The sequence below is a fragment of the Belonocnema kinseyi genome, chromosome 8, assembly GCF_010883055.1.
Source record: "Belonocnema kinseyi isolate 2016_QV_RU_SX_M_011 chromosome 8, B_treatae_v1, whole genome shotgun sequence".
Taxonomy (NCBI): domain Eukaryota; kingdom Metazoa; phylum Arthropoda; class Insecta; order Hymenoptera; family Cynipidae; genus Belonocnema; species Belonocnema kinseyi.
Genome location: NC_046664.1, coordinates 41212026 through 41237130, shown reverse-complemented (window position 1 = coordinate 41237130; position 25105 = coordinate 41212026). Strand labels below are relative to the sequence as shown.

Sequence of the window (25105 nt, the reverse complement as noted above, 5' to 3'; positions counted from 1 at the left end):
AAACTGAAAATTTAGCTATTCCATTATTGGTTAAAAATTGATGTATTTTATTGTAAATTTGCCTTTTTCATTACAAAATTCATGAGTAAAAATAGAGTCAATACAAATAGAGCTGAAATAGGGCTATTTGTAGTGCAATTCTGGTACAAATAGTATTTTTTTCGGTACGTGTAGACATTTCTATTAAATTTATCGATCATTGAGTTAATTTTAAATAACGTTTGATTTTCTTTTGCTTTTTGCATAAAGTGAGTATATGACCGATAATCGACGAAATTTGATATTGGGAGTACCTAGACTATTATCAAAAATACGCCTACTTATAGAGGGGCGCTTGAGTTTTCATCAGTCACATGGGGCTTTTTAAATTCACTTATTCGTAGAAGAGAGACTTTCGACAACGTTGTGTACTTTACTGAAGTAGTGTCGGGAAATGGTGCAATTGTTGAAGTGAAGTTAACAAACAAAAAAATATTCACATAAAACGGCAAGCCATAATGAAGTCGAAAACGAAATGGCTATTATTGGTATATTTTAAGTTTTGTATGGGATGGTTGGACGAAAGGTGCGTTCATTTTTTTATAATGCTTTTGAGGACTAGTTAAAAAAAATATTAAATTTTGTGTAAAAATTTTAGATTTATTATCCAAAATCTATAATTTACATTAACAGGGTGGCGACTTGACCCGGAACCGGGAAATAACCGGGAACTTTATCGACCGGGGAAAAAACCGGCAAATGACCGAGAATTTAATTTGAAAAAACTGGAATTTATTTCTGATCGCATTAAAAGTCAAGTTTTTATTATTTTAATAATTTTCGATCGAATTGACGATATTTCAAATATACAACCACAATAATTTTCTCAATTTTGTTTAAAAATGGATTTATAAAGTTTTATTCGCTTGCTTTTAATTTATCCTGACTTGGAACAGGGAATTTGAGAAAATAGTTGTTATTTTTACTTGAGTAAAGGGAGTTTCCGTAAAGAAATATAAATTCCCATGGAACAGGGAATTTTTTACATGGAACGGAACATTTTTTAAACAATTATAATTCGGATGTAGAAGAAAGGAATTTAAAAGAATCTCTGTTCCAAATCAGAATTTTCAGAATTTGAAAGTTCCCTGTTTCCAATTCTAGATAAGGAAAGTACATCAAGTATAGTTTTGAGAGTAAAAGTAGTATTTCAAAGAAGAAATATTGCTGAATTATAATAATAGAAAATTTTAATTGAAAATTCATCAATGTTTAAAAATTTAACTACGTTGTTATAAATCAATTTTTCTACTGCAAAATTGACTTTTCCAGTAGAAAATTGAACTATTGTGCTACAAATCCGTTTTTTCTTTTCTGGTTAAGAATTAAATTTTTAACAGAAAACTTAACCATTCTATTTTTGGTTGAAAATTGATCTTTTTAGGTGAAAATTCAACTATTTCGTTCAAAATTGAAACTTTTTATTTAAAAATTAAACTAGTTGTTTGAAAATTTATGTATTTTGTGAAAAATTCGACTTTTTTGTATAAAATAAATCCTTATGTTTGAAATTTTAACTTTTTGGAATAAGATTAAATTATTATAGTTAAATATTCATGATTTTAGTTAAAAATTAATCAGATTTGTTGAAAATTAATTCCTTCGACTGAAAATTTTAATGTCCATTTTTGGTTAAAAATTGTTCCCTTCTTGTTCAAAATTTAACAATTTGGATTATTTTCTTTTTATTTTGAAAATCTTTGGTTGAAATATGATATTTTTCAGGTAACCTTTTTTAGTAAAACTTAATTTGTTGTTGCTGAAAATTCAACTATTTCAGTTCAAGATTATTTTTTTAGTTAAAAACTCAATTATTCCAGTTAAGGATTTGCAATTTTAGTTGAAAATTCATGACTTTGTTTAAAAATTGATCTATTTGCTTGAAAATCTGTTATATTTATTTTGAAAACTAATTCTTTCGATTAAAAGTTTAATTGATTTATTTTTTGTTAAAATTAAAAATTTTGCAGTGCAAAACTAAAATATTCGTTTTAAAATTAATTTATTTTGTAACTTTTGCTCTATTGTGTTTAAGAATATTTAGAATGAAAGTAATGATTTAAAAAAAATGTTTGCATTTAGCTTCTAGTAAGGATATATTATTTTTAGTTGACCAGCAAAATTGAAATACTGGCCTAATTGACTAATACTAATACTAATACTAATTGACCGGGAATTTGGAATCGTCCGCCAAATTGCCACCCTAATTAATATTTTTATTTTGTTGTGTACAGGCCGATGTTGGAGTCACAAGATGGGAACTTATTTATTTCAAGTGCGAAAGACAGAAATATTACGTTAAAGACTTTTGGAAGTGGAAATGTTAATATTAATGACATTAATTTGCTCCGTGTAACAATTGAGGTAATACAAAATCTGCAATAATATCAACAATATATCAGTAATACAAAATCTGAAATAACATCAATAATATATCAGCAATAATAAATTTCTATAAAATAATAAATATTTAAGATAAATAAAAATTGTTGTGAATATACTTTTTAATTTATATTATTTCTTGCAATATTGATGTAGTCTATATTGTGATGTGCTATAAAATGTGTTTATTTTTGTATGAAAAAATGTTTTTCTGGGTTTTAAGGGGTAATGGCTCGTTCAAAAACTTCGTCACACTGACAGGGTGGAGGGGGTATCATGTTTTGCACGATTTGTGGCGTAGGAAAGGAGGGGGTGGGGTTAATGCAGAATGTGACATCACTAATGAAAAATATAAATGTGCATAGCAATTTTTTGAAATGTTTGAAAAAATTAAAATGAGTGAGCCAAGGAAATATAGACCCAAGGAGAAAAGCAATTTTTTGTTTTGAGAGTTCAATCTTGAAAAGTGAAAAGTCTACCATTATATTTTTTTTAGAATTCATCTCTTTTAGTTAAAAATTATACTATTTGGTTAAAGATTTAACTATTTTTTTTTTAAATTAATTTTTTTGCTGAAAACTAATTTTCTTTACTGAAAATTGAACTACTACTTTGTTGAAAATTCCTTTTTTTGTTGGAAGTGATTATCTTCCTAAGGAAATTTTCACTATTCTATAATAGGTTAAAAATTGATAGTTTTTAGTTGAAAATTCAAAAATTTGGTTGAAAGTTATTTCATAACAAATTCATCTTTTTTGATAAAAAAATTATTCCTTCTTGGTTTCAAATTTCAAACAGTTGGTTGCATTTTTTTATCTCTGGACTGACAAATATTTTCTGGTTGGAAACTTAATTATTTTGTTGAACCTTTTTCTTTGTTGGTAGAAATTTAATCTTGTTTGTTTGAAACTGCAACTGTTTGATTAAAAATTATTTTAGTAAAAATTCATCGATTTTGTTAAAAAGTTAATTATTTTGTTATAAAAGTGACTGTTCTCTGGAACATTCTTGTCTCCTGCTAGAAAATTCATCCTTTTGAATCAGAAATTCAACTTTCTTTTATGAAAGTCAACTCTTTTTTAATTGAAAATTGATAGTACTCAGTTGGAAATAAACTTTTTTGTTGAAAATAAACATTTTCGGGTTAAAAATTCCTCTGTTTTGTAAAGAATACGTCTTTTTGGCTTCAAAATCATCTTTTGTACTAGAAGCTTGATTTTTCTTTGTAAAAATTACAACTGTTTGGTTACAAATTATTCTGATTCATTAGAAGTCACCTTTTTTCGTTAAATTCAATTTTTCAAAAGATAAATTAAAATCTTGTTTTTGGATTATAGATCAAACTACTTTGTGGAAAGTAGAACTTCTTTGTTAAAATACTGTTTTTTCTGAAGATTCGTTATTTTAGTTTAAAAATTAACTATTCTTGTTTTTGGGTTGAAAATTCAACTGCTTTGTAGAAAGTTCGCCTTTTTGGTTTAAAAATCCAACATGTTTGTTGAAATTTCATATTCTCTGGTTAAAAATGCAACCGTTTTCTGTAAAATTGGCCTTTTTAGTTTGAAAATTAAAAAATTTGGTACAACAAATTTTTTTTCTCTCTTGAATCAATAAATCCTGTTTGGTTAAAAATCTTCATCTTTGTGAGTGTAAAATTCCACTATTTGGATAAAAATTCGCTCCCTTTGCTTAAAAATTTAACTTTTTCTTCGTAAATAGAATTGTTTGGTTTAAAGTTAATTTTGTTGTTTGTTAAAAATTCAACATTTGGATTCAATTTTATTTTATTAAATTCAATATGGCACCTATGCACTATACATTAATTTTATTTAAAAGAATTAATTCCTCTATTTTCATTAAAATTCACCCTATTCCTCCTGTTTTGAAAGCATTTTGGGTTCTCAAGCCTGCTAAAATATTATGTTTGTATTTTTTGTGTGTTATTTTAAGCGTTTACCAAATAAACTAATTTAAAAAATTGGGATTTTAGCTATATGTAGATGATTTTTGACGAATAAAGGAAGGGATGGAAAAAGTGTTTAAATAGTGTGACGTAGAGCGGCCCCTAACTTGAAAAATGTAAAATCCAGCATAAATAATTTTTATATTTAGAACATATAACATTTTTTAGAAAATTAGAAGTTTGTATTTCTTCATCAATTTTCATTAATTAATAATAATTAACTACTAGCAGTGCTTTATAAATAAATTTTATTCAGAATCGGAATAGTTTTTCACAGATTTATCAAAATGAAAATTTTCATAGGCTCAAAAAGCATCACAATTGATAGAAAGATGGAAAAATGGGCGTTTAGCAGACCTAGAATCAAGCATCCAAAGATTATCTGTATTTGTGGAAGGCCCACATGGCCTTCTGAGACGTATTGATACCTTAACTGGACGGGGAGTTCCTGCTTCAAATAATACGAATTCAAATGGAATACCTTCAAATGAAGTAAGGAATGTTTTATAAATATAAAAATGAATATTTGATGCCTATCTTGAAAATTAATTTTTTATAAGGTTAAAAAACAACTGACAGTATTATTTCCGAGTAATATCATACACTTGGGTTTCGGTGATTTTTTTTAATAACTGGAATTTTTCAACGCATTTTCTTCAATCTAATATCCTCTCTGCTAAAATTTTTGCTCTCTACTTCGTATCAAGACAAATTCGATTAGATATGTGTAGAGACAACCTCCTTACAGATAATGCAGCATATATTGGATAATCATTAATTAAGACCATACATAAAAAATTTAGTTTAAAATTATAAATACTGTAGGAGTTTTCCCCCAAATATCATTCCATCAGGTGTCCCTCAATACATTTTTCAAATTTATGGCATTATACATTTCAAAACAAAGCTTGAAACCTAATTGTAAAATATTCGTATTTCTTTAGAGCTAATTGCAGAATTACAAAATAAAGCTTTTTGTGTTTTTCCAATTCTATTTTCAGAGTTATGATCACTTTTTAAAGGTCCCCGAATTTATATAATCTTTTAACAAAATAGGGTTTACATTAATTTAATGGCTTCAAAACTTAATTTAAACATTTCAATTGATTAACAATTTTATATTATCCAATATATATCTAGAGGTAAAAATTTAATAGCATATTTTAGAGGTGACTTAATGATAAGATGAAAATGAAAATATGTTAGTCTTACTCGTTAGACACTTAAATCGTAGGTTAATCCAGACTAAAGAAATTCTTAAAAATAACAAATGTTCTATTGCATAACTTTTTCATCTGATAAACTAACACTTATTTCAAACAAATGAATTTAATTAAAAAACGTAAAACAATAGATATATCCTTCAGTTTTTAATTTAAAAATAATACTAAATCAACTAAAAGAGATATTTTATTTTTAATGTAATGTTCTGCAACATGGAAATGATTTTTGAGCATATAATAGTAATGAATAAACATAAAAATATGAAGCTAATTGATGTTTTATTAAAATTAATCTATATAATTAAAATTCAATGTAAAAATATGACAAAAACAAGAATTATTTGGATAAATAAGACCCGCAAAATTTCCCAAATTTTAGCGATATTTCCTGAAATCCTGGAAAATGTATTAAAATATCTTGTAAGCCTTTAAAACACTGAAAAATGATTTAATCCTCAAAAATCTGATAAAATCCTTTGAGAATCCCTTGGAATACCAGCCAAAATTTTAGAAATTTCTTTAAAACTACATGGAAATTTCTTTAAATGCCTTAAAATGATCAAAATCCTTTGTCAACCCTTGAAATCCTTGAAATCCCATGAAATCTTTTAAAATTCAATAAAATATTTTAAACAGTTGTAAATCTGTGGAGAGTTTGAAGATTTTATGAAATTGTTTAAATCTTGTTTAAATTCTTTGGAAAAATCCTAAGAACCCTAGACATTTTATTTAATTCATTTTTGGAAGTTCTTTAGAATCTATTAAAATAGCTTACAACCTTCGAAATCTTCTAAAATTCCTTAAATCTTAAAAAATTCTTTGAAGTGCCTCGAAATCTTTAGAAATTCCTTGAATATAAATTAAACTTATTCTTTAAAATTCTACAAAATACGTTCACACTTTTTGAAAATTTTCACATCTTTTGAGATTCTTTGGAATCTTTTAAGCCCGTTTAAAGTATTTATTTATTTATTCATTCTACATGTATGTCTTTTCAGACTTTTACATTTGTTTCTCCTTTCCCCACTTAAAGCTAAAATACAATGCCGTTTAAAGTATTTAAGATATTTTAAAATCTCATAAATCCCTTAAAATAATTGGACGTCTTATTCAATTCCTTGAGTCTTGTGAAATTCATTGAAATCTTTGGAAACGCTACAAAATTATTTGATATTCCTTGACAGTTTTTAAATTTCTTGGGATTTTTTGGATTCCTTTAAAATATATAAATATATGATCGCAATAATCCATTAAAATACACAGAAATATTTTGAAATCTCTTGAACATAAATCCAATAAAACTTATTCATTAAAATTCTCTATAAAAACCGTTCAAATCCTTAGAAATATTTGAAAACCCTCGAATTCTTTGAATCGATTGTAGATTTGATAAAAACCTTTAAATTTGGTAAAATTCCTTAAATCCCCTGAAATTTCATTTAATTGAATTTATTTTGTAACGTTCTCTAGAAATCTCATAAAATCGAGCTTAATAACTTTGGAAATCCTGAGAATTCTTTGAAATATCTTGCAATTTTCGAAATATCTTGAAATTCGTTGGGATTTGATAGACAGCTTATATTGCCTGCAAATATCTTAAACCCATTAAAATAATTAGTGGCCATATAAAATCTCTGTAATCTTGTGAAATTCTTGGATATACCTTGAAATTTTTAGAAATGATACAAAATGCTCTAAAATTCTATAGCATGCTCTAAAATATATAAATGTATAATTTGAAAAATTTATTAAAGTAAGTAGAAATTCCTAGAAACCTTTAATAATTTTTTGAAGATTCAATAAAATCTTTGGAATTCTTCAAATATGAGATCAAATAAAATGTTTAAAAATATCATGGAATGCTTTCAAATTATTTGAAATCCCTGAAAATTTTTTCAAATCTGATAAAAGTTTTAAGACCTTTGAAATTATTTGAAATCCTTCAAAAACATTTAAAATCTATTAAAATCCTTTGAAATCCAATGAAACCCCGTGAAATCATTTAAAAAATTTGAAATTTCTTGCTAATTTTTTTAATCACTTGGCACTTTTAGAAATCACATTAAATTCGTTGAAATCCTTTAAGACTTACGCCTGGTTATAAATACTTAAATTAATAAAACTATGAGTGTTACATGTAAATTTAAATACAGAAAAGAGGACAAATTATTTTAACTTAATCTTATTCGCAGGAAGCTACTGAATCAACGAATGATGACGTTCAAAGATTGAGAACGAAGGTAAATTGAAGTGGAATCACGGATAATAAATATACTTATTTTTAAATTTTAATTTCATTTTTACTACATATTACGTTCTTAATATGTTTTATAGATAAGAAACTTGGTAAAAAAAATTAGGAATATCGAAAGAAAGTTGAGGAGAAATGATTGTATCAGTGATCCTTGTCAAAATGGCGGCACTTGCATAGATCTTTATGAAAACGTTCAATGCCTTTGTCCAAAAAATTTTGAGGTAAGTTGGCAAAAATATATTTTTTAATAGATTATTTTCACTTTACTCAAAACAGAAAATGTCGCCATGCGCATTATTTTTTTCTCGAGTAATTTTCAATTTGCTTGCAATACAAAATTGTTTAAAAAGTTTCATAATATTATTGAAATTATGATTTTTGTTTTAAAAAAAACGATTTCTTATGTGAAACGTTTAAAATTTTTAGAAACTGTTAAAAATTGCGAATCTTGTTCAAACTTAAATGATTTTTGTTCTTAATACCAGTTTCTGGTTCATAAAACTGACATAATTTAAAATGGCTCGAATTTGTGAATCTTTATTGACATTTTTATCATGCTTAAAAATACCAAATTAAGACCAAAAAAACACTAACATCATCCAAAATTTTTAAAAGATTCTGAATCTTGTTTAAATTTTATATATATATTTTTTTAAATACCAATTTTTGTTTTGAAACGCCAAAATAACCTAAAATTTCTTAAACACCAATTTTTGGCGTAAAAACGATAGCGTAACTTAAAATAAATAAATAATAAATCTAATACACCACGTAATCTAAAATGGTTAAAAAATTATGATCCCTCAAAATCTAATAACTATTTTGTTTAAAAGTGCCAATTTCAGGTAAAAAATGCTCAAAAGAACGAAAAACGCATTTTGTTAACAAAATTTTTACCTTTAAAATTTAATATTTCGTGATTAAAAATACCCATTTCGGGTGGAAAACGCTAATATAACCTAAAATTGTTAAAATTAAGAATATTGGTGTTAATTATTGTTCGAAAATGCTCATTTGCAGGGGAAAAAACGAACACAACATACAATTTTTAAGTATGTTCAGTCTTCTTCAAAACTTAACAATTTTATATTAAAATTCTTTTTTTATAATACTAATTCACGCGAAATGTATTATCATAAAGTATACATGGTATTTACAATAATTTATTAGATAATTTATAGATTTAATTTTTAAAATTCAAATTTAGGACCTGAATTAAACAAATTTAAGTAATAAAAAGCCAATTAGGTTCCCAATTGATTGAGAAATTTTCTCGACTGCACTTTTCTTCAATAGGATCAAAATTTCGAATTTTGATTTTTTAGGGTCCATATTGCACTATTGATGTAGATGAATGTATGAAGTACAGAAATACTGACTTGGGGTGCCAAAATGGAGCAACATGTCATAATTCATATGGTTCATACGAGTAAGAATTCAAATATATTTATTAATAAAAATATATTTATTTAGAGCCAGAATAACTATTCCTGGAGCAATATAAGTAAACAATTATTATTCACCTTGCTAGCACTAAGATTAGGTTAAATCATAATAATCGTAAATTATTTTTTTCTGGGTGACGTAGTGATAAAGTTAGCATTAGCATTTTAGAAAGTAAATTTCTAGTGTATTGGACATTATTTATCTCCTAAAATTTATGAAATATTTTAGAATTTCATGAAGTCCTTTTGCATTTCTTTGAAGAAGTTTCAATGCCCTTGAAATTCTTTAAAATCCTTCGAAATCCTTTGAAAATATTTAAAATATTTTGAAATAGAACTAAATCCATTTAGATTTTTTAAAAAGCCTTGCAAAATGTTTAGTTATTTTGACATTCTTTAAAATCGAATAAAATCTTATAAAACCCCTTAAAATCCTTTTAAAATTATTTGAAATAGCTTAAAAATCTTTAGAATGTTTTGAAATTTTGTAATTATTTTAAAGTAACCTAACATTTTTCAAAATCTGTTAAACCCGTTTGAATTCCCTCGAACTCCTTTGAAATCCTGGGAAATTAAATAAAAATCTTTTTAAGCTAAATGTAAAATTCCTGGTAAGAATGTAAATATAAAAAAATCTGGTGAACGATTCCTATGAAACCTCACTAAATTCCTTGAAATATTTTGAACTTCCAAAAAACTCCATAAAATGTTGTGAATTTCTTTAAAATCTTATAAAATCCCGGGAAATTTCATAATATATTTGATAAAATCCTGCGAAATCCTTAAGAATTCCTAGAAATTTTCTGAATTTTTGTAAAGAAAGAAATTTTTGTTTTAAATTCTGTGTAACCTTTTAAGTCTTTTAAAATTTCACCAATTATTATTTGAAATTTCAAATATTTCAATCATTTAATGGTTTTTATTTTGATATTCATGGGTTGAATATTATTATCATTTTTAATATAAATCAATTTTACTTTCAATCCTTCTAGTTTCTTCAATGAAATTGAATGCATTTGGTCAAGATGTCAGTTGTTAGATTTGTGAAAATTTAGCCATAACATATTCTTCATAGGTGCATGTGCCCTCCGGGATGGTATGGTAAAGACTGCATATTGAAGTCAACGAATTGCAGTGCCCAAAACGATGTAGAGTTATGCGGTAATGGCCACTGCATCAGCGTGGCAGGATCTCCTCTTGGTTACACCTGTCTTTGCAAACAAGTTAGTCAAATCTATCAATTAGTAACACTTATAAAAATTAATCTTAAACTCTAACTGCAATCATTTGTTTATAAACCTAACGTGTTTGTCTTTAGGGCTGGGAGGCTAAGGATGCAACAAATCCAGCATGTACTAAAGATGTGAATGAATGTGCTTCAAATCATCCTCCATGTTCAATAAATCCTCCTGTGGTTTGTCACAATGTTCCAGGATCATATTTTTGTGGCAGTTGTCCACAAGGATATACTGGAAATGGTTACTACTGCAGTGACATTGACGAATGTCTTCTTGACAATGGTGGTTGCAGTACTGTTCCTCGAGTTCAGTGCATTAATACTATGGTAAGCAAAACTACGAAACATAAAACAGATTAATAGAAAAAATGTTTCCAAAATTTTTGGAAAAGGCTTTAATCAAACTTTTTGCGTCAGGGTTCCCGAATATGTGGATCTTGTCCCGCAGGCTACGAAGGAGACGGAAGAACGTGTAATTTTGTTGGTGGTTGCAAACTCAATAATGGAGGGTGCCATCCATTAGCACTTTGCACTGATAGTCCATACAACTTAGTTACATGCCGGTGCCCCAATGGTTACACCGGTGATGGAATAGTTTCTTGTGTTCTAAATACCAGCACGTCAGTTACATCTAATGCCTGTAAAAATCATCCATGTATTCATGGAAGTTGTGTACCTCGTGCTGGTAACGACTTTGTTTGTAACTGTCTACCTGGATACACAGGTTAGTCTGACAATCAGGATGATATACCATTCTTAAAAAGATAATATTGGTAATATAAGAATCACTTTATAAAATTATTTTTAGGTCCTACATGCATGCTGGCAATCGATCCTTGCAATCCCAATCCTTGTAGGAATAACGGAATATGTAAGACAACGATAAACGGAAATGTTCTATGTGAGTGTACATCTAGTTTCACAGGAACACGATGCCAAAAATCAAGGCAAGCTTGCGGTGCTGTATTAAAAGATCCCGTTGGAGTTGTGGAATACCCTCTTGGTGGTTCTAATTACAAAGATGGCCAAACATGTGCTTGGCAGTTAAAAACTAATCACAGTTTTGTTTTTAACGTCACTTTCACTCGATTTTCTCTAGAAACTTCATCAGAGTGTTCGTACGACTTCTTGGAGGTATGCTACTGATTTTATCATTATCAGATGATCTGGTTTTCCTAAACTTTGCCTTTATATATGTTTTAGATTCACGATGGAGAAAGCACCCGCGACCATCCGATTGGAAGATTCTGTGGAAATATTAACAACTTACCAAACAACGGACACATTATCTCTTCGCACAATGCGCTCTACTTTTGGTTCCGCTCTGATCATACTGTATCTTCGGAAGGATTTGCTTTTAATTGGACCGTTATCCCTCCAGTTTGTGGGGGTACAATTGATGCTGATGTAGGTACTATCAGTTCACCTGGATATCCTGGAAAATATCCACCTCACAGAGATTGCTATTGGTTTATTAATGTCAGTCCAGGCAAGAGAATCAATTTGCATTTTGCTCAGATGATGTTAGAAGAACATGAAACTTGCGAATATGACTATCTTGAGGTAAAATACATACTCATATAAAAATCACCGTTTTAAATTAGCAATGCTGATTTATTTATTTTCTCCATAGATCAATGAAACAACTAGTTTTGGAAACAAGAGGCTAGGCTTGTACTGCAATCACACACATCCCACTCCTGTATTATCTTCTGGTCCAGAAGTTGTTCTTCATTTTCATTCGGATAGTGCCGGTCAGGATTATGGTTTCCAAATTACTTTCTCGAGTGAAGCAGGTATTTAATAGTTTGATACGTTTTTATTAGTTTATTCTTTTCGCAAAACTTATAACTGATCTTCTTTTGCTAAATGCTTTCTTCAGTATCACCGGATTGTGGAGGAGTTTTTACACAGGATCACGGGGACATTTTATCCCCTGGATTTATCTCATCAGGTTATGGGCCAAATATGGTTTGCGAATGGGAAATAAGATTACCGCTAAAGGAACGTATTAAAATCAACTGGATCAGTTTCGAAATGGAATCGTCTACATCGTGTCAATTTGACTCCGTAACGGTTAGCATGCGATTTATTGACGGATGAATTTATTGACGAACTGAAGTTATTTTAACTAAATTTTAAAGATTTATATTATATTTTAGATTTTTGAAGGAAGCACAACCGAGTCTCCATTAATAGGTAGATACTGTGGATATGATCTTCCAGAATCAAAAACTTTAAACACGAATGTTTTACTCATACGTTTAGAAACAGATGTTTCTAGCCATAGACTAGGCTTTCATCTAAAATATGAAACTGCTTGTGGTGGCGAATACTATGAACCAACTGGAGTTATCCAGTCACCCTTTTACCCGAAAAAATATCCACCATCTAAGTTATGTTATTATCAAATAATTCAGCCCGTGGGGAAGATTATAGCTCTTACCATACAATTTTTGGATATTGAGAGCCTGGAAGATAACGGATGTGAATACTATGATAGTCTGGATATTTATGACGGTATTAATGAAAATGGGACTCGTCTCGGATCTCTTTGCGGAAATATGGACAACATCCCGGCTGAACCTTTTTTCTCATCGCATAATTTCATGTACCTAGTCTTCGAGTCTGATTCCAATGTTCAGTATCGTGGTTTTCAGGCTAATTACTCCACTTTAGATGTTGGTAAGAGATAACTTTTTATGTTGGTTTTCTATGTTCTATTGCAATAATTTTTTGGATTTTTATAATGATGTTTGTGGTAGAATGTGGTGGAATACACACCGCACTGGAAGGAGTTATCCAATATCCGTTAGATGGTCAAGATTACAAAAATAACTTAAACTGCACCTGGCTGATTCACGCACCAAAAGGACATATTGTACAACTTTCTTGGACTTTATTTAATCTTGAGCATGATTTCAAGTGCAGAAATGATTATGTGGAAATTTTTGACAGCTACGAAGACTCGCCGTCTAAGTCGATGGGAAAGTGAGAAACTTTGATGATTATAATTCAAATGGCTCATCAAAGAGACCTAAATTAATGCTATTAAACAATTTGATTTGATGTATTTCAGGTTTTGCAGTAATACCCAACCACCAACTATGATGTCTCAAGGTCAAGATTTGACTTTGACTTTTAGATCCGATTATAATTTAGGTTATCAAGGATTCAGTGCTCATTACACTTTTGTGGATTATTCCAAATCCTGTGGTGGTCATTTGTACGCTATGACTGGAGTAATAAGATCTCCTAATTATCCCGAAAATTATCCAAGATCTGTGACCTGTGAGTGGGTGATTGAAGCTCCTAATAAACATCAAGTGATTCTTCGAGTTCTTGATTTTCAACTTGAAAAAAAATCCTGTTTGTATGATTACCTAGAAATTAGGTAAAAAATTATAAAAATCTATTATTATATTGTTATTATTATTTAAAGAAAGCAATTGATATAAATCTTATCACTAAATCTGAACTTCTAAAAATACAAGTGATGAGATCAGCACTTAAGATTTCAACTGATAAATCGATTTTTAAAAATTTTAATTTCTACAATTAGTAAAATACATTGCAACAGCTTCTTTTAAACGTCTTCAAAATGTCAAATAATGATTGTACTCACCGCATGATTTTGATACTTTTTGCGCAAATTTTGACCTGTGGGTCTAAATTTATTTTAGTTTTTCGAAAACATCGAAATTTGTCCTTTTTGGCAATATCGTTTTACTAAATTGACATTTTTCCTTTAACATGACATTATTAGACGCAAAATTTTATGAGCTTTCGTTCAATTATGAAGAAAAAATTTCATGGTAATATTATAAGATTAGGGCACTTCAAATACTGATGAAAACAGGCGTATATACCATTTTATTTAGTAGTGTAGTTGAGGCCTTAACCAAAACAGATTATTTCTCAAGGCAAAAGTTGCAATTGTATACGAAAAAGATAAAATTTCTGCCAAAATAGTTAAATATTCAACCAATAAACATTTTTTGGTCAAGAAAAAAACAGTATTTCAAGCAAATTGTTAAATTTTTACGCTAAAAATGAGATTATCTATCAAACAGTTAATTATAAACACAAAAATATTAATTTTTTATGAAAAAGTTAATTTAAAAAAAAGTTTTCACTTTTCAAGACAGAAATTACAATTATTGGAATTATCAGTCAGAAAAGATAAATTTTTTATCAAAGAAGATGAATTCTTAAATCAAAAAAAGAAAAATTCATAACAAGAGAGGTAAATTGTAAACCAAATAGATGAATTTTTAACCTCGAAACATGAATTTTCAATAAAAAAAGTTAATTTATAACCAAAATATCTGAATCTTCGAGTGAAAAAGACTAATTTTATACAAAATAGTTGAATTTTCAACCCGAAAATATGATTCTTTTACCTAAAAAGGGGAGTTTTCAATTCAATAATACAATATCTGGACCGAAAAAAGTTTTGCTTAGAAAACAAAGTTAATATTTCACTGCACCCGTTATGATTTCAGACTATACCCTGTTACGTGTCTGTTTTTTCTCATATTATCACTATTAAAATTATGAAGTTCTACTTTTCATAAAGTATATAAATACAAAATTTCTTGCAATAAATTCATTTGTGCGGGATCATTTACATAAAAAATGTTTGAGAAGTCTATAATTACGAGTGTGGATAGTACGCATGCGTGTAGAAACAGCCATTAATTTATCTCTGAATCGTTTTTGTTAATAAATTATGCAAGCAAAAATGGTTTTATCCTATGAAAAAATGATTTTTTTAGAAAATTATATTTTCGTTTCACTTGTTTCGTTTTCTCGATGATTTTTACAGCACATTATTTATAATTGATTTCAGAAATGGGGGCAGTAGTAATTCACCTTTACAAGGTAAATACTGTGGTGATATGGATAGTATTCCAAACACGATCAAAAGTTTCAGTCATCAAATGTATATAAAGTTCGTCTCTGATACGACTGAATCTGAAAAAGGGTTTGAAATTGAATGGGATCTTTTGACAATTGGCAAGTACATGTTCATTAATAACAACACGAATTATTAACACTTTCATTTCAAATGTAAGATATCTATTTTTTTGTTTCTGATACTTCAGGATGCGGAGGTAGTTTGACAGCTGCAACTGGTGATATTATTTCACCAAATTATCCAGAGCCTTATGGAAAAAGTGCTTCCTGTACTTGGAACATTATAGTAGCAGCCGGAAGTGTTGTAAAATTTTTATTTATAGATCTTGAGTTAGAACCCCATACAACCTGCAGATTTGATTATCTTGAAGTTGCTGATGGAAATGAGGGTAATCGCCAGAATATTAATCGATATTGTGGAAACGTGCACCCAAGTATTATTACATTTGAAAGCAATTTAGTAACAGTTCGCTTCAGAAGTGATCCTTCAAATCATTATCGAGGTTTTCATATTAAATACACTACAGGTAGGTTAATATTTATTTAAAAAATACTCTAAAAGTATCATCGATTTTGTGCTAAAGATTTGCTTAATTATTAATATTATTACTTATACGTTTTGATTCCCTCGATTTAGGAACAAGGCTACTTGCGGGCCACCCGCGACACAGGCTAATCCCAGAGTTGGATGTACCTTAAAATCTGTTGAATTCCTTTTAAGTTTCCTTTGCAATCCCTTTTAAAATGCTTTGAAATATTTTAAAATCGTTGTGTCTTCGATTAAAAGTCAATTTATTCAGCCGCTTGTCGTTTATCTTCTTGTCTCCTTTGTAATTTTACAGATTGTCATAATGTCCTTCACGGAATTCAAGGAGTAATCGAATCACCAAACTTCCCGCAGAAATACGACCAGTCAACAAATTGCACATGGATGATAGAAGCACCAATTGGTAACAAGGTCAACGTTACTTTTTCTCACTTTGAACTTGAAGGTGGAACATCACCAAGTATTTGTGACAATGACTATTTAGAAATTGAGGAAGGTTCAGAAGGCACCCCTACAAATAAACTTGGCAAATTTTGTGACACGGAAGAACTCCCACCGAAAATTACCTCGAATGAGCACCAGATTTTTATAACTTTCATTACTGACATGTTCGTATCTCACAAAGGATTCCGACTTGAATGGGTTGTGCATGGCTGTGTTGATCATCTAACAAAACCGCAAGACTCGTTTTCTTCTCCAGGATATCCCAATGGGTACCCCGTAAATATTGTTTGCGAGTGGGTAATTGAAGTTGACTTCGTACACAGCGTTCAATTAACTTTCGATCATGTGAATACAGAGAAATCTTCCAATTGTTATTACGATAAGATCGAGATCTTCAGTGGTGTAAATGATAAGGCTCCTAAATTAGGTGAACTGTGCCACTCAGATAAGCCTGTGGTGTACACTAGTTCTGGAAATAAGATGTTTGTTAGATTTACTTCAGATGCACTCTATGCTGATCATGGATTCTCAGCTAAATACGAAAGTGTCGAATCGCGATGTGGAGGCCAGTTTAGTGCTCAATCAGGGGAAATTCACTCACCTAATTATCCACAAAATTATCCACATAATCAGAACTGCGAATGGCTTCTAACCGTCGACCAAGATCATGTTGTTAATTTGACTTTTACCAACTTTGATATCGAAAACACAAAGAATTGTTCAGATGACTATGTTAAAGTTAGTACAAGTTTGTATTGGTAAAATTCTTTTTTGTGCAATCGGTATGTATTTTTTCTAAGTTTGAGGTAAATTTCAGGTATTCGATGGAACAACAAGGGATTCTCCGTTACTTGGTACTTTTTGCCACAATAAAATACCACCTGCCTTGATTTCAACCAGTAATCAATTGTTGGTGGTAATGAGAAGCGACAGTTATCTGTCTGCTAAAGGTTTTAAGGCTGAATATAAAAGAGCATGTGGTGCCACGATAAGAGTTAAAGATCAAGGTATTTTGAGTACATCTTCTACATTATTTATGCGAGAAGAAGCTTCTAACTGCAGTTGGATTCTCATATCTGATGATCCAGGTAAATTGAAGAATAAACAATCCAGCTGGAGGATATTTGTGCACCATAATTAATCATTTCTTGTTTCTTGTCATTTGTAGATGAACACGTAACTTTGACATTTACACACATGGATTTCGCAGGAACTGATAGTGATTGTGAAAATGGTCAGTTCGTTCAAGTTCACGATGGTAGTTCTATTGACGGACCATCTTTGGGTACTTGGTGCTCGAATAATGTTCCACCACCAATAACTAGCCACGGGAATGCTTTAACGGTGAATTTAGTTGCTAATGAATTCAATGAAGATAATTCATTTATCGCTTATTATTCTCGTTTAAACACAGGTTCGTTTGCAGAGTATTCAGGGTTAAATAATCATTTATAGAATCAACCGTCTTTTCAAGTAAAAAAATGATTTTTTCAGCTTGTGGAGGAAATTACACTGCATTGAGTGGAACACTGACATCACCTAACTATCCTGAAAGTTATCCTATGAATGCCGAGTGCGTGTGGGAAATATACGTGTCTCCTGGAAATGGAATATTCTTGAGCTTTGAGGAATTCTATCTTGAATCTAGCCAACATTGCAATGAAGATTATTTGGAAGTTCGTGAAGAAAGTGGAATTGGAAATTTGCTGGGTGTATTTTGCTCTGAGAAACCAGAAACAATTACTTCTATGAAAACACTTTGGATTAAATTTAGGAGCAATGGGGTCGGTACTGCCTCTGGTTTTAGAGCAAATTATGCTCTTATCCATGGCAGTGATCTTAATGGACCAGTTGGAGAAATTGCATCGCCATTGTATCCGTTGCCATGTAAATTGGCAGATGAATTTTCTTGGCGCATTACCGTTGAATTTGGTTGGATAATTAAGATCGAATTCATTGACTTTTCGCTTGATAGTACCCCTCCTGATTGTTTCGAAAAATTCTCTGTACGTAATTGCATTGCATTATTTTTTGCACGAATCAACTGGAATTGCTATATTTATTGGGAGCGCGGACGTTGTAGAAGCACTTTCGGGGGTTCCCTGAGAGCCGGGGAATCCCTGACAGTGGATTCGTACATTTTTCGATAGATGGCGCTAAATTTGTTAGAGCAAAAAGAATAAAGCTTGTCAATGTTTTCTTGTTTCTTTAGTATGAATAATAGAGTTCAATTTGATTCCATTATAGATCTAAGGTCTAAGAACTGGATTAATTAAATTAAATTATGAAACTTAATTATTTACTAGGTGTATGATGGGTATGATGCTGAAGCTCCACTTTTATTCATGGGATGTGGTATGACATTACCGGATCCAATTGAGTCAACTAGTAACATTGTCTACATAAAACTGTCATCAAATCGATATTCTGGGGGTAATTGGTTCCATTTAAGATGGCACCAAATTCCAATATCCACTATCGAAGAAGGGAATACTGTAACAAAGTGTAACGAAATATATTTTGTTTTTGGAATTATGAAAAATCAGTGATACTTGATAGAATTATGTGTGAAACTACTATAATTTTGTTTAGTGGAAGAATGCAATCAACTTGTATCTTTGAGGGATCCAGAAAATGCAACTTATGTAATTACTTCACCTGGATTTCCAAATGGATATGAACCCAATTTGGAGTGCAATTGGTTATTAACGTCACCTCCAGGGACCCATCTTGTATTTTTATTTCGAATCATGGATCTGGAAGAGAATTCTGATTGCATGATGGATTATGTTGCTGTTTACACAGGAGACGCTATGAACTCTGAATCTGGGACTTTATTGAAAAGGGAATGTTTGTCAAACAGCACTTTAACGTCAATACCTGGTACCAACGAAATGACTGTTAAATTTGTATCTGATTTTGGTGTAAACGGAACAGGGTTTCAAGCTGTTGTCGCTCGAGGTATTTTATAGACGATCAAATTTAGCTGTTGTAAAATATACTTATTCTTTATTTTTCAAATAAATTATTTTATGTAGAGTGCGGAGGTCAATTGGAAGGACCTAATGGAATCTTGGAATTCAACAATTCCACAACCTTCTTCGGATTAACCCTCCATCAGTGTGAATGGAATGTTACTGTCAGGCCTGGAAGAATGATAGAAGTCAAATTCATTGAAATGAAACTTAAAAATAAAGACCCTAAAATTTGCAATCGTAACTTCATTTTGGTTTGTATCTCGCTTCTTACTTGAATTTTCAATAATACCATAAAAGCTATGCTTTAAAGAGTACATTTTTGTATAGTTGAAGAATGGAGGATCTGCGTCTTCTCCTCTTCTTGGTGAAGGAAAATACTGTGGTGATAATACTTCAGCTTCATTGCGCACCACAGGAAATCGCCTCTATGTTAAGTCAGTTTGGGCAGATTCATCAGTGAGTTTTAAATTATCTTACAGGTGAGAAAAATGATTATTTTTACGACAAATTGACAGTTAATTTTGTTATATTTTCCAAGCTTTGTCCTTCTAACTAAGGATCTTGTTTAATTTGATCAGATATTAGAGAATACATTAAATGAGAATTTCTCTTATACTTAATTTCAATGCATTGTAGGGAAGTTGGCATGGAATGTGGAGGCAAGTTCATTTTAACGAATGAAGATGATTCAGAAGATTTTTCAACACCGAATTATCCAAATGTTCCACCACCTTATAGTGAATGTGTTTGGACTTTTATGGCTCCCGCAGGGAAACGATTGTCAATTCACTTTATCGAGACGTTCGATTTGACTGAAAGTTTTAGGTAAGGCTCCAATCCAAATTTTTACAATACGCCGGAAAATGATATTGTAGGTTTTACACTTTGATACTTTTATCTCATTTTATAAATTATGCAACATTTGAGCATTTAAGGCCTAGAAAATAACGTTTTTTTACTTCGAAAGCTTGAATTCGAAAATATGTGCATTGAAATTCTTAATTTTTAGAGGTTTCGAATTCCAAATTTTTGAATTTTGTTGTTTCAAATTCAAATATCCAAAGCTTAATGATCATTTCACTATTTAATCTTTAAAGTTTGCAAAATTTCATATGAGAGGCCTTGCTAACTTTAAATAAAAAATTTGTACATTTAAATACTCTAAATTGTTTGGTTCCAATTTTAAAAGTAAAAAAATGTCTGGTCTCTGAAATTCTTTGAAATACAGTTTCAAATAAATTAAGTCACCATAAACTCAAAGCAATGCAAAAATGAAAAAATCATTTCTCAAATTCAAATTTAAAAAATGATAAGACTTTAAAACTAGGCATTGAAAATTTAATTACTTCCTCTTTGAAAATGTTTCAAAATATTGCAGTTTTGAAATTAAACTTGAACAAATGGCACTATGTCAAGCATTGGAATCTTATATAGTAATCTTTTTTTTGTATTATTATTCTATTTTGTTTCAATGTTCAATCTAATATGTCTCCAAATTATCCAAATCTGAGATGACGATTATTAAAAATGAATCATTTACAATTAACATATATTTGATTGAAAAATTTTTAGAATGAAGAATAAATCCAAACGAAGTATAAAAAATTAAACGATAACAGTTTAGAAAGTTAAATATTATCTTCGGTAAATTTTTAATTTTTCCCTTTTAAAAGTATTAATTTTGCAATAAAAATAAAAATAATGTAATGTTGAAAAGTATAATTAACAATTATTTTTTTGAACCTTTATTGATTAAAATGTACTGAAAATAATTAAAATTTTAAAGGGTGCGCATAACAAAATTTTAATATCACAATTCTAGGTCACAAACATTTTTTTTTCACCTCTGAATGTAGTTCGGATTCGTTTAAATTTCAAGGTTTTGATAGACATTTTTTCAATTATGAATTACAATTTTTATTGTATTAAATAACAAATTGAAATTCTAGGATTTCAGAAACGTTGACTTGGAAACATTTTTTTATTTTTCAATTGCAAACTGACCAATTTTAGTTCTTTTTTGTCCATTTTTCAATTCGAATGCATTCAATTTGAAATTATTCAATTTTAAACGCTTTTATTTAGAATTTTTTTTCAATTAATTTGAAATATTGTCCCTTTTACAAACTTTACCTAATTAAACATTTTTTCATGCGAAGTATTTTTTAAATTTCATATTTAAAAATTGGTTAATTAATGAAAAAACTAAACAAAAATGAATGGATTCCGTGTGAATCCCTTATAACTTTTGAATGTTTTAATGTTTTTAAACATATTTGGAATATTTTGAAAACACTTAAAATATTTTGAAATTTGTTGTGTCAATAGGTCTTTTAAGTTATTTCGAAATATCCTCAAAATCTTTCAAAATATAATTAAAGTGTTTCAAATGTTAAAAAAAATTGGAGATGCCTGTTAAATTCCTTTAACATTTTTGGTAAAACTTAAAACCTTTTAATTTCGACAGAAATCCCTTAAAATTATTCGAAATCCTTTAAAATTCCTTGAAATCTTTTAAAATATTTTAAAATCCATTAAAAACCCTTAAAATTTCTTAAGTTTCTTTAAAATTTTTCATATTCAATTAAATACCGTAAAGTTTCTCAAAATATATGGAGCTTCTTTGAAACCTCGGACTGTGAAATTCTTGGAAAGCTTATGAAATTACATATAGTAGTTGAAATCTTATGAAACAACCTAAAATATTTTGAATTTGTCAAAAATATTTAAAAATATTTTTGATATTACTTGAAACATATGGAGCTATTGAGAAATTACTTGAAATCATTCAAAACCCCGGAAATAGGTTACAAATCCTTTTTTAATCGTTAAAAATTTTTTTAATTCTTTGAAAACATAGAAAGTACTTCAAACAGCTTTAAACTTTCTATAAATTTCTCAACATACCTCTAAAATTCTTTGAAAACACCTTGAAAATATTTAACAAATTTGGAATCTTTTGAAGTCTATTTTGAAATTTTGTTAAATCTTTCAATTTATATGAAACGTTGTACCCTGCTTGATAATCCTATCAAATCCTGTTCAATATTTAAATTATCTTGTGGTCCCTCGAATTAGATACAATCATAATCATTTATTTATCCACAATAACATTTTTAACAGCTGTGAAAAAGAATACGTAGAAATTCGAGATGGTGGAACAGAATCTTCAAAATTATTGGGAAGATATTGTTCAGATGTTGCTCCTAGCACTATGACTTCAACAGATAACGCATTGCATGTGCGTTTTTATTCCGATGTATCGGATCAAAAGAACGGTTTCAAGGCGATCGTAACAACTGACGGTAATTCTCACATTCTAGGATAAAATTTTTATGAATGTTGATTTAACTTAATCCTATCATCAATGCAAATTTAAGATGCTGACAATCTTTTCTGATGCCTGTGAAGTGAACCTAAGGTTCTCCTTTTTAGCTCATAGGCACAATGAACTTCTTATTGTCTGCTGTGTTTCAGTTGCGTTTAACTTATTATAATCTCTGACAAAAAAGTAAACTATAAAACATTCGCTCTTTTTTATATTAATTATGTGAAGTTGTATCGTTAAATTTAAATTTAATACTTTTAATTCTATTATTTCAGCAATATGTGGTGGAATAATGAGAGGTACACGTGGCATAATAAGGTCACCAAATTATCCAAATAATTATCCGAAAAATCAGCACTGTGCATGGTGGATCATAGGACCGCCTAGTTACTCACTAAAAATACAGTTCCAAGATCTTCACTTACCTAGTTTAAGGAACTGTGAACAAACCGATCATTTGGTTATCAGTGAGAAGTTACCCGATAACACTTCTGGTAATTTGGATTAATTATTTAACAGACCGAATTCATATGAAATCGTGCAGCCTGACCAAGTTGATATTATGTAATCGTGTGGGATTGAAATATTGAAAAATGTTATAAAATCGAAAAATATTAGATCTTTTAGATTTTAAAATGAAAAATTGATGAAATTTGGATTTTTTCTGTTCTGCTTCAATTAATTTTACTTCTTGCTTCACTCAAGCAAATGAAACAGGACAGATAAAACTAATAAGTAATTAAAATTAAACCAAACAGATCAGAACAAATAAAAATTTTATTTTAACTTAATTTTCTCGAAATTATCATAGTTTCCCGAAGTTCACTATCAGATGACATAATTTTGTTAAAAAAAGAAAATTTGGAATTTTGTAAAATAAGGAAAATATAATCAATGATTACCAAAATAGAACATTTACAAAAAATTAAAATTTTCGAACTATTTAAATTATTCAAAGAGAACTACTGAAAATGTTTATTAATGAAATTGAAATATGTGTTGTTTATGTGTACATGCTCATAGTTAAAAATGATAAGACTTCTTTTAAATTAAAACCTATGCAGCATACAGTAGGGTAGAGTGGGGTTAAAAATGGCGCGGGGAAAACGTGTCACATATTATAAAATGTAGAACTTTATGTCTTAAATATGTTTTTATGTCAAAAATTAAGGAAATTAATAATTTTATTTAGACTCAGTGTTATGGAAAAATAAACTGTGGCCACTTTTGATCCCGCCATAAAAATTTTTTTTTGTTTCATCGCATGCGGCACTTTTCCCCCCTGACATTTTTAACCCCACTCTACCCTATGCACGATATAAATAAAATATTATTCTAGCAGATATAAAAGGAATTAAATTTAAATATTTCTTTTCGAAATTTTCAGGTACTTGAAATTTGTTAATGAGAAATTTCGGTAATTTATTAATTTAAAGGATTTAATAATTTCAAAAAGTTAGAAATTCAGGATTTTTAAAAATTTGTTTCCAAAGTTTCGACAGTTCACAATATCTGAATTTTTATAGTTTTATTAATTTTTACTTTTGCAATATTTCAATTTCATTACAAAATACTTTCGGTAGTTTTATTTTTTCCGGTTATTTGAAATTTTCTAGCTCGGTAATTATATTTTCGAAATTTTTCAATATTTTATATTATAAAAGAAAAACAAATTTTTCTATATGTAGGGGTAATTCAGCGAGAACGAAACGCACAGAATGTCTCCCTCATATTACTATGAATCTAAAAACATCAAGAAAAAATCAAAGTTGGTCTTTTTTAGAAAATTCACTTTTTTTTTATTATTTTAAATGGACGCCATTTTAGTCATTTTCAAAAAATCCTTTGAAATCTTGATAAAGAAATAATATGAAGAATGAGATAAATTTTGTGATAGAATAATATAATTTAATTTTCTTTACAGTAACGGAAGTTGGTACATACTGTGGTTGGACCAAACCCGATGTAATAAAAACTCTTGCAAATGAAGCAGTTGTCCTATTTATCACTGATGATAAGGAATTTACCTGGTATAGAGGATTTAGTTTGAATTACTCTATAAGTTACGAAAGTATGTATATAAAGTAAAATAATTAATTTTAAGAAAGAGTTGGAAAAACTTAGTTGAGAAACAAATTTAAATCGCTGAGAAATTTTCGACATATCTACTTATCATCCTTTACTTATCTTATTGCAGAATGTGGTGGTGTTCTAACAGGTATGACTGGCGAATTTAAAACTACAGGATATCCTACTGGAAATATGAGAAGGTAAACTTTCAGATACATTTTAGAATGAAAATGATAGATTGAATAAATTTACTTTTTATGTTATAAAATTGGTTA

General features: G+C 29.2%; 1 protein-coding gene across 1 annotated transcript in view; it reads left to right on the top strand.

The window, feature by feature from the left end:
* The first annotated feature begins 408 nt into the window (after nucleotides 1–408).
* Nucleotides 409–25105, top strand: part of LOC117177913 (cubilin-like) — a 61794-nt gene continuing 37097 nt past the window's right edge. Inside the window, exons 1-31 of the mRNA XM_033369012.1 lie at nucleotides 409–565; nucleotides 2274–2403; nucleotides 4688–4876; nucleotides 7800–7847; nucleotides 7942–8082; nucleotides 9187–9290; nucleotides 10382–10529; nucleotides 10625–10870; nucleotides 10961–11267; nucleotides 11352–11677; nucleotides 11747–12106; nucleotides 12177–12339; nucleotides 12426–12619; nucleotides 12706–13228; nucleotides 13309–13534; nucleotides 13623–13937; nucleotides 15396–15562; nucleotides 15652–15990; nucleotides 16306–17192; nucleotides 17272–17542; nucleotides 17623–17868; nucleotides 17949–18460; nucleotides 18761–18959; nucleotides 19047–19415; nucleotides 19493–19683; nucleotides 19760–19911; nucleotides 20069–20257; nucleotides 22556–22737; nucleotides 23036–23254; nucleotides 24685–24831; nucleotides 24958–25030. Coding sequence (XP_033224903.1) covers nucleotides 498–565; nucleotides 2274–2403; nucleotides 4688–4876; nucleotides 7800–7847; nucleotides 7942–8082; nucleotides 9187–9290; nucleotides 10382–10529; nucleotides 10625–10870; nucleotides 10961–11267; nucleotides 11352–11677; nucleotides 11747–12106; nucleotides 12177–12339; nucleotides 12426–12619; nucleotides 12706–13228; nucleotides 13309–13534; nucleotides 13623–13937; nucleotides 15396–15562; nucleotides 15652–15990; nucleotides 16306–17192; nucleotides 17272–17542; nucleotides 17623–17868; nucleotides 17949–18460; nucleotides 18761–18959; nucleotides 19047–19415; nucleotides 19493–19683; nucleotides 19760–19911; nucleotides 20069–20257; nucleotides 22556–22737; nucleotides 23036–23254; nucleotides 24685–24831; nucleotides 24958–25030 — 7631 coding nt within the window. The 5' untranslated portion in view covers nucleotides 409–497. The remainder of the gene's footprint in view (nucleotides 566–2273; nucleotides 2404–4687; nucleotides 4877–7799; nucleotides 7848–7941; nucleotides 8083–9186; nucleotides 9291–10381; nucleotides 10530–10624; nucleotides 10871–10960; nucleotides 11268–11351; nucleotides 11678–11746; nucleotides 12107–12176; nucleotides 12340–12425; nucleotides 12620–12705; nucleotides 13229–13308; nucleotides 13535–13622; nucleotides 13938–15395; nucleotides 15563–15651; nucleotides 15991–16305; nucleotides 17193–17271; nucleotides 17543–17622; nucleotides 17869–17948; nucleotides 18461–18760; nucleotides 18960–19046; nucleotides 19416–19492; nucleotides 19684–19759; nucleotides 19912–20068; nucleotides 20258–22555; nucleotides 22738–23035; nucleotides 23255–24684; nucleotides 24832–24957; nucleotides 25031–25105) is intronic.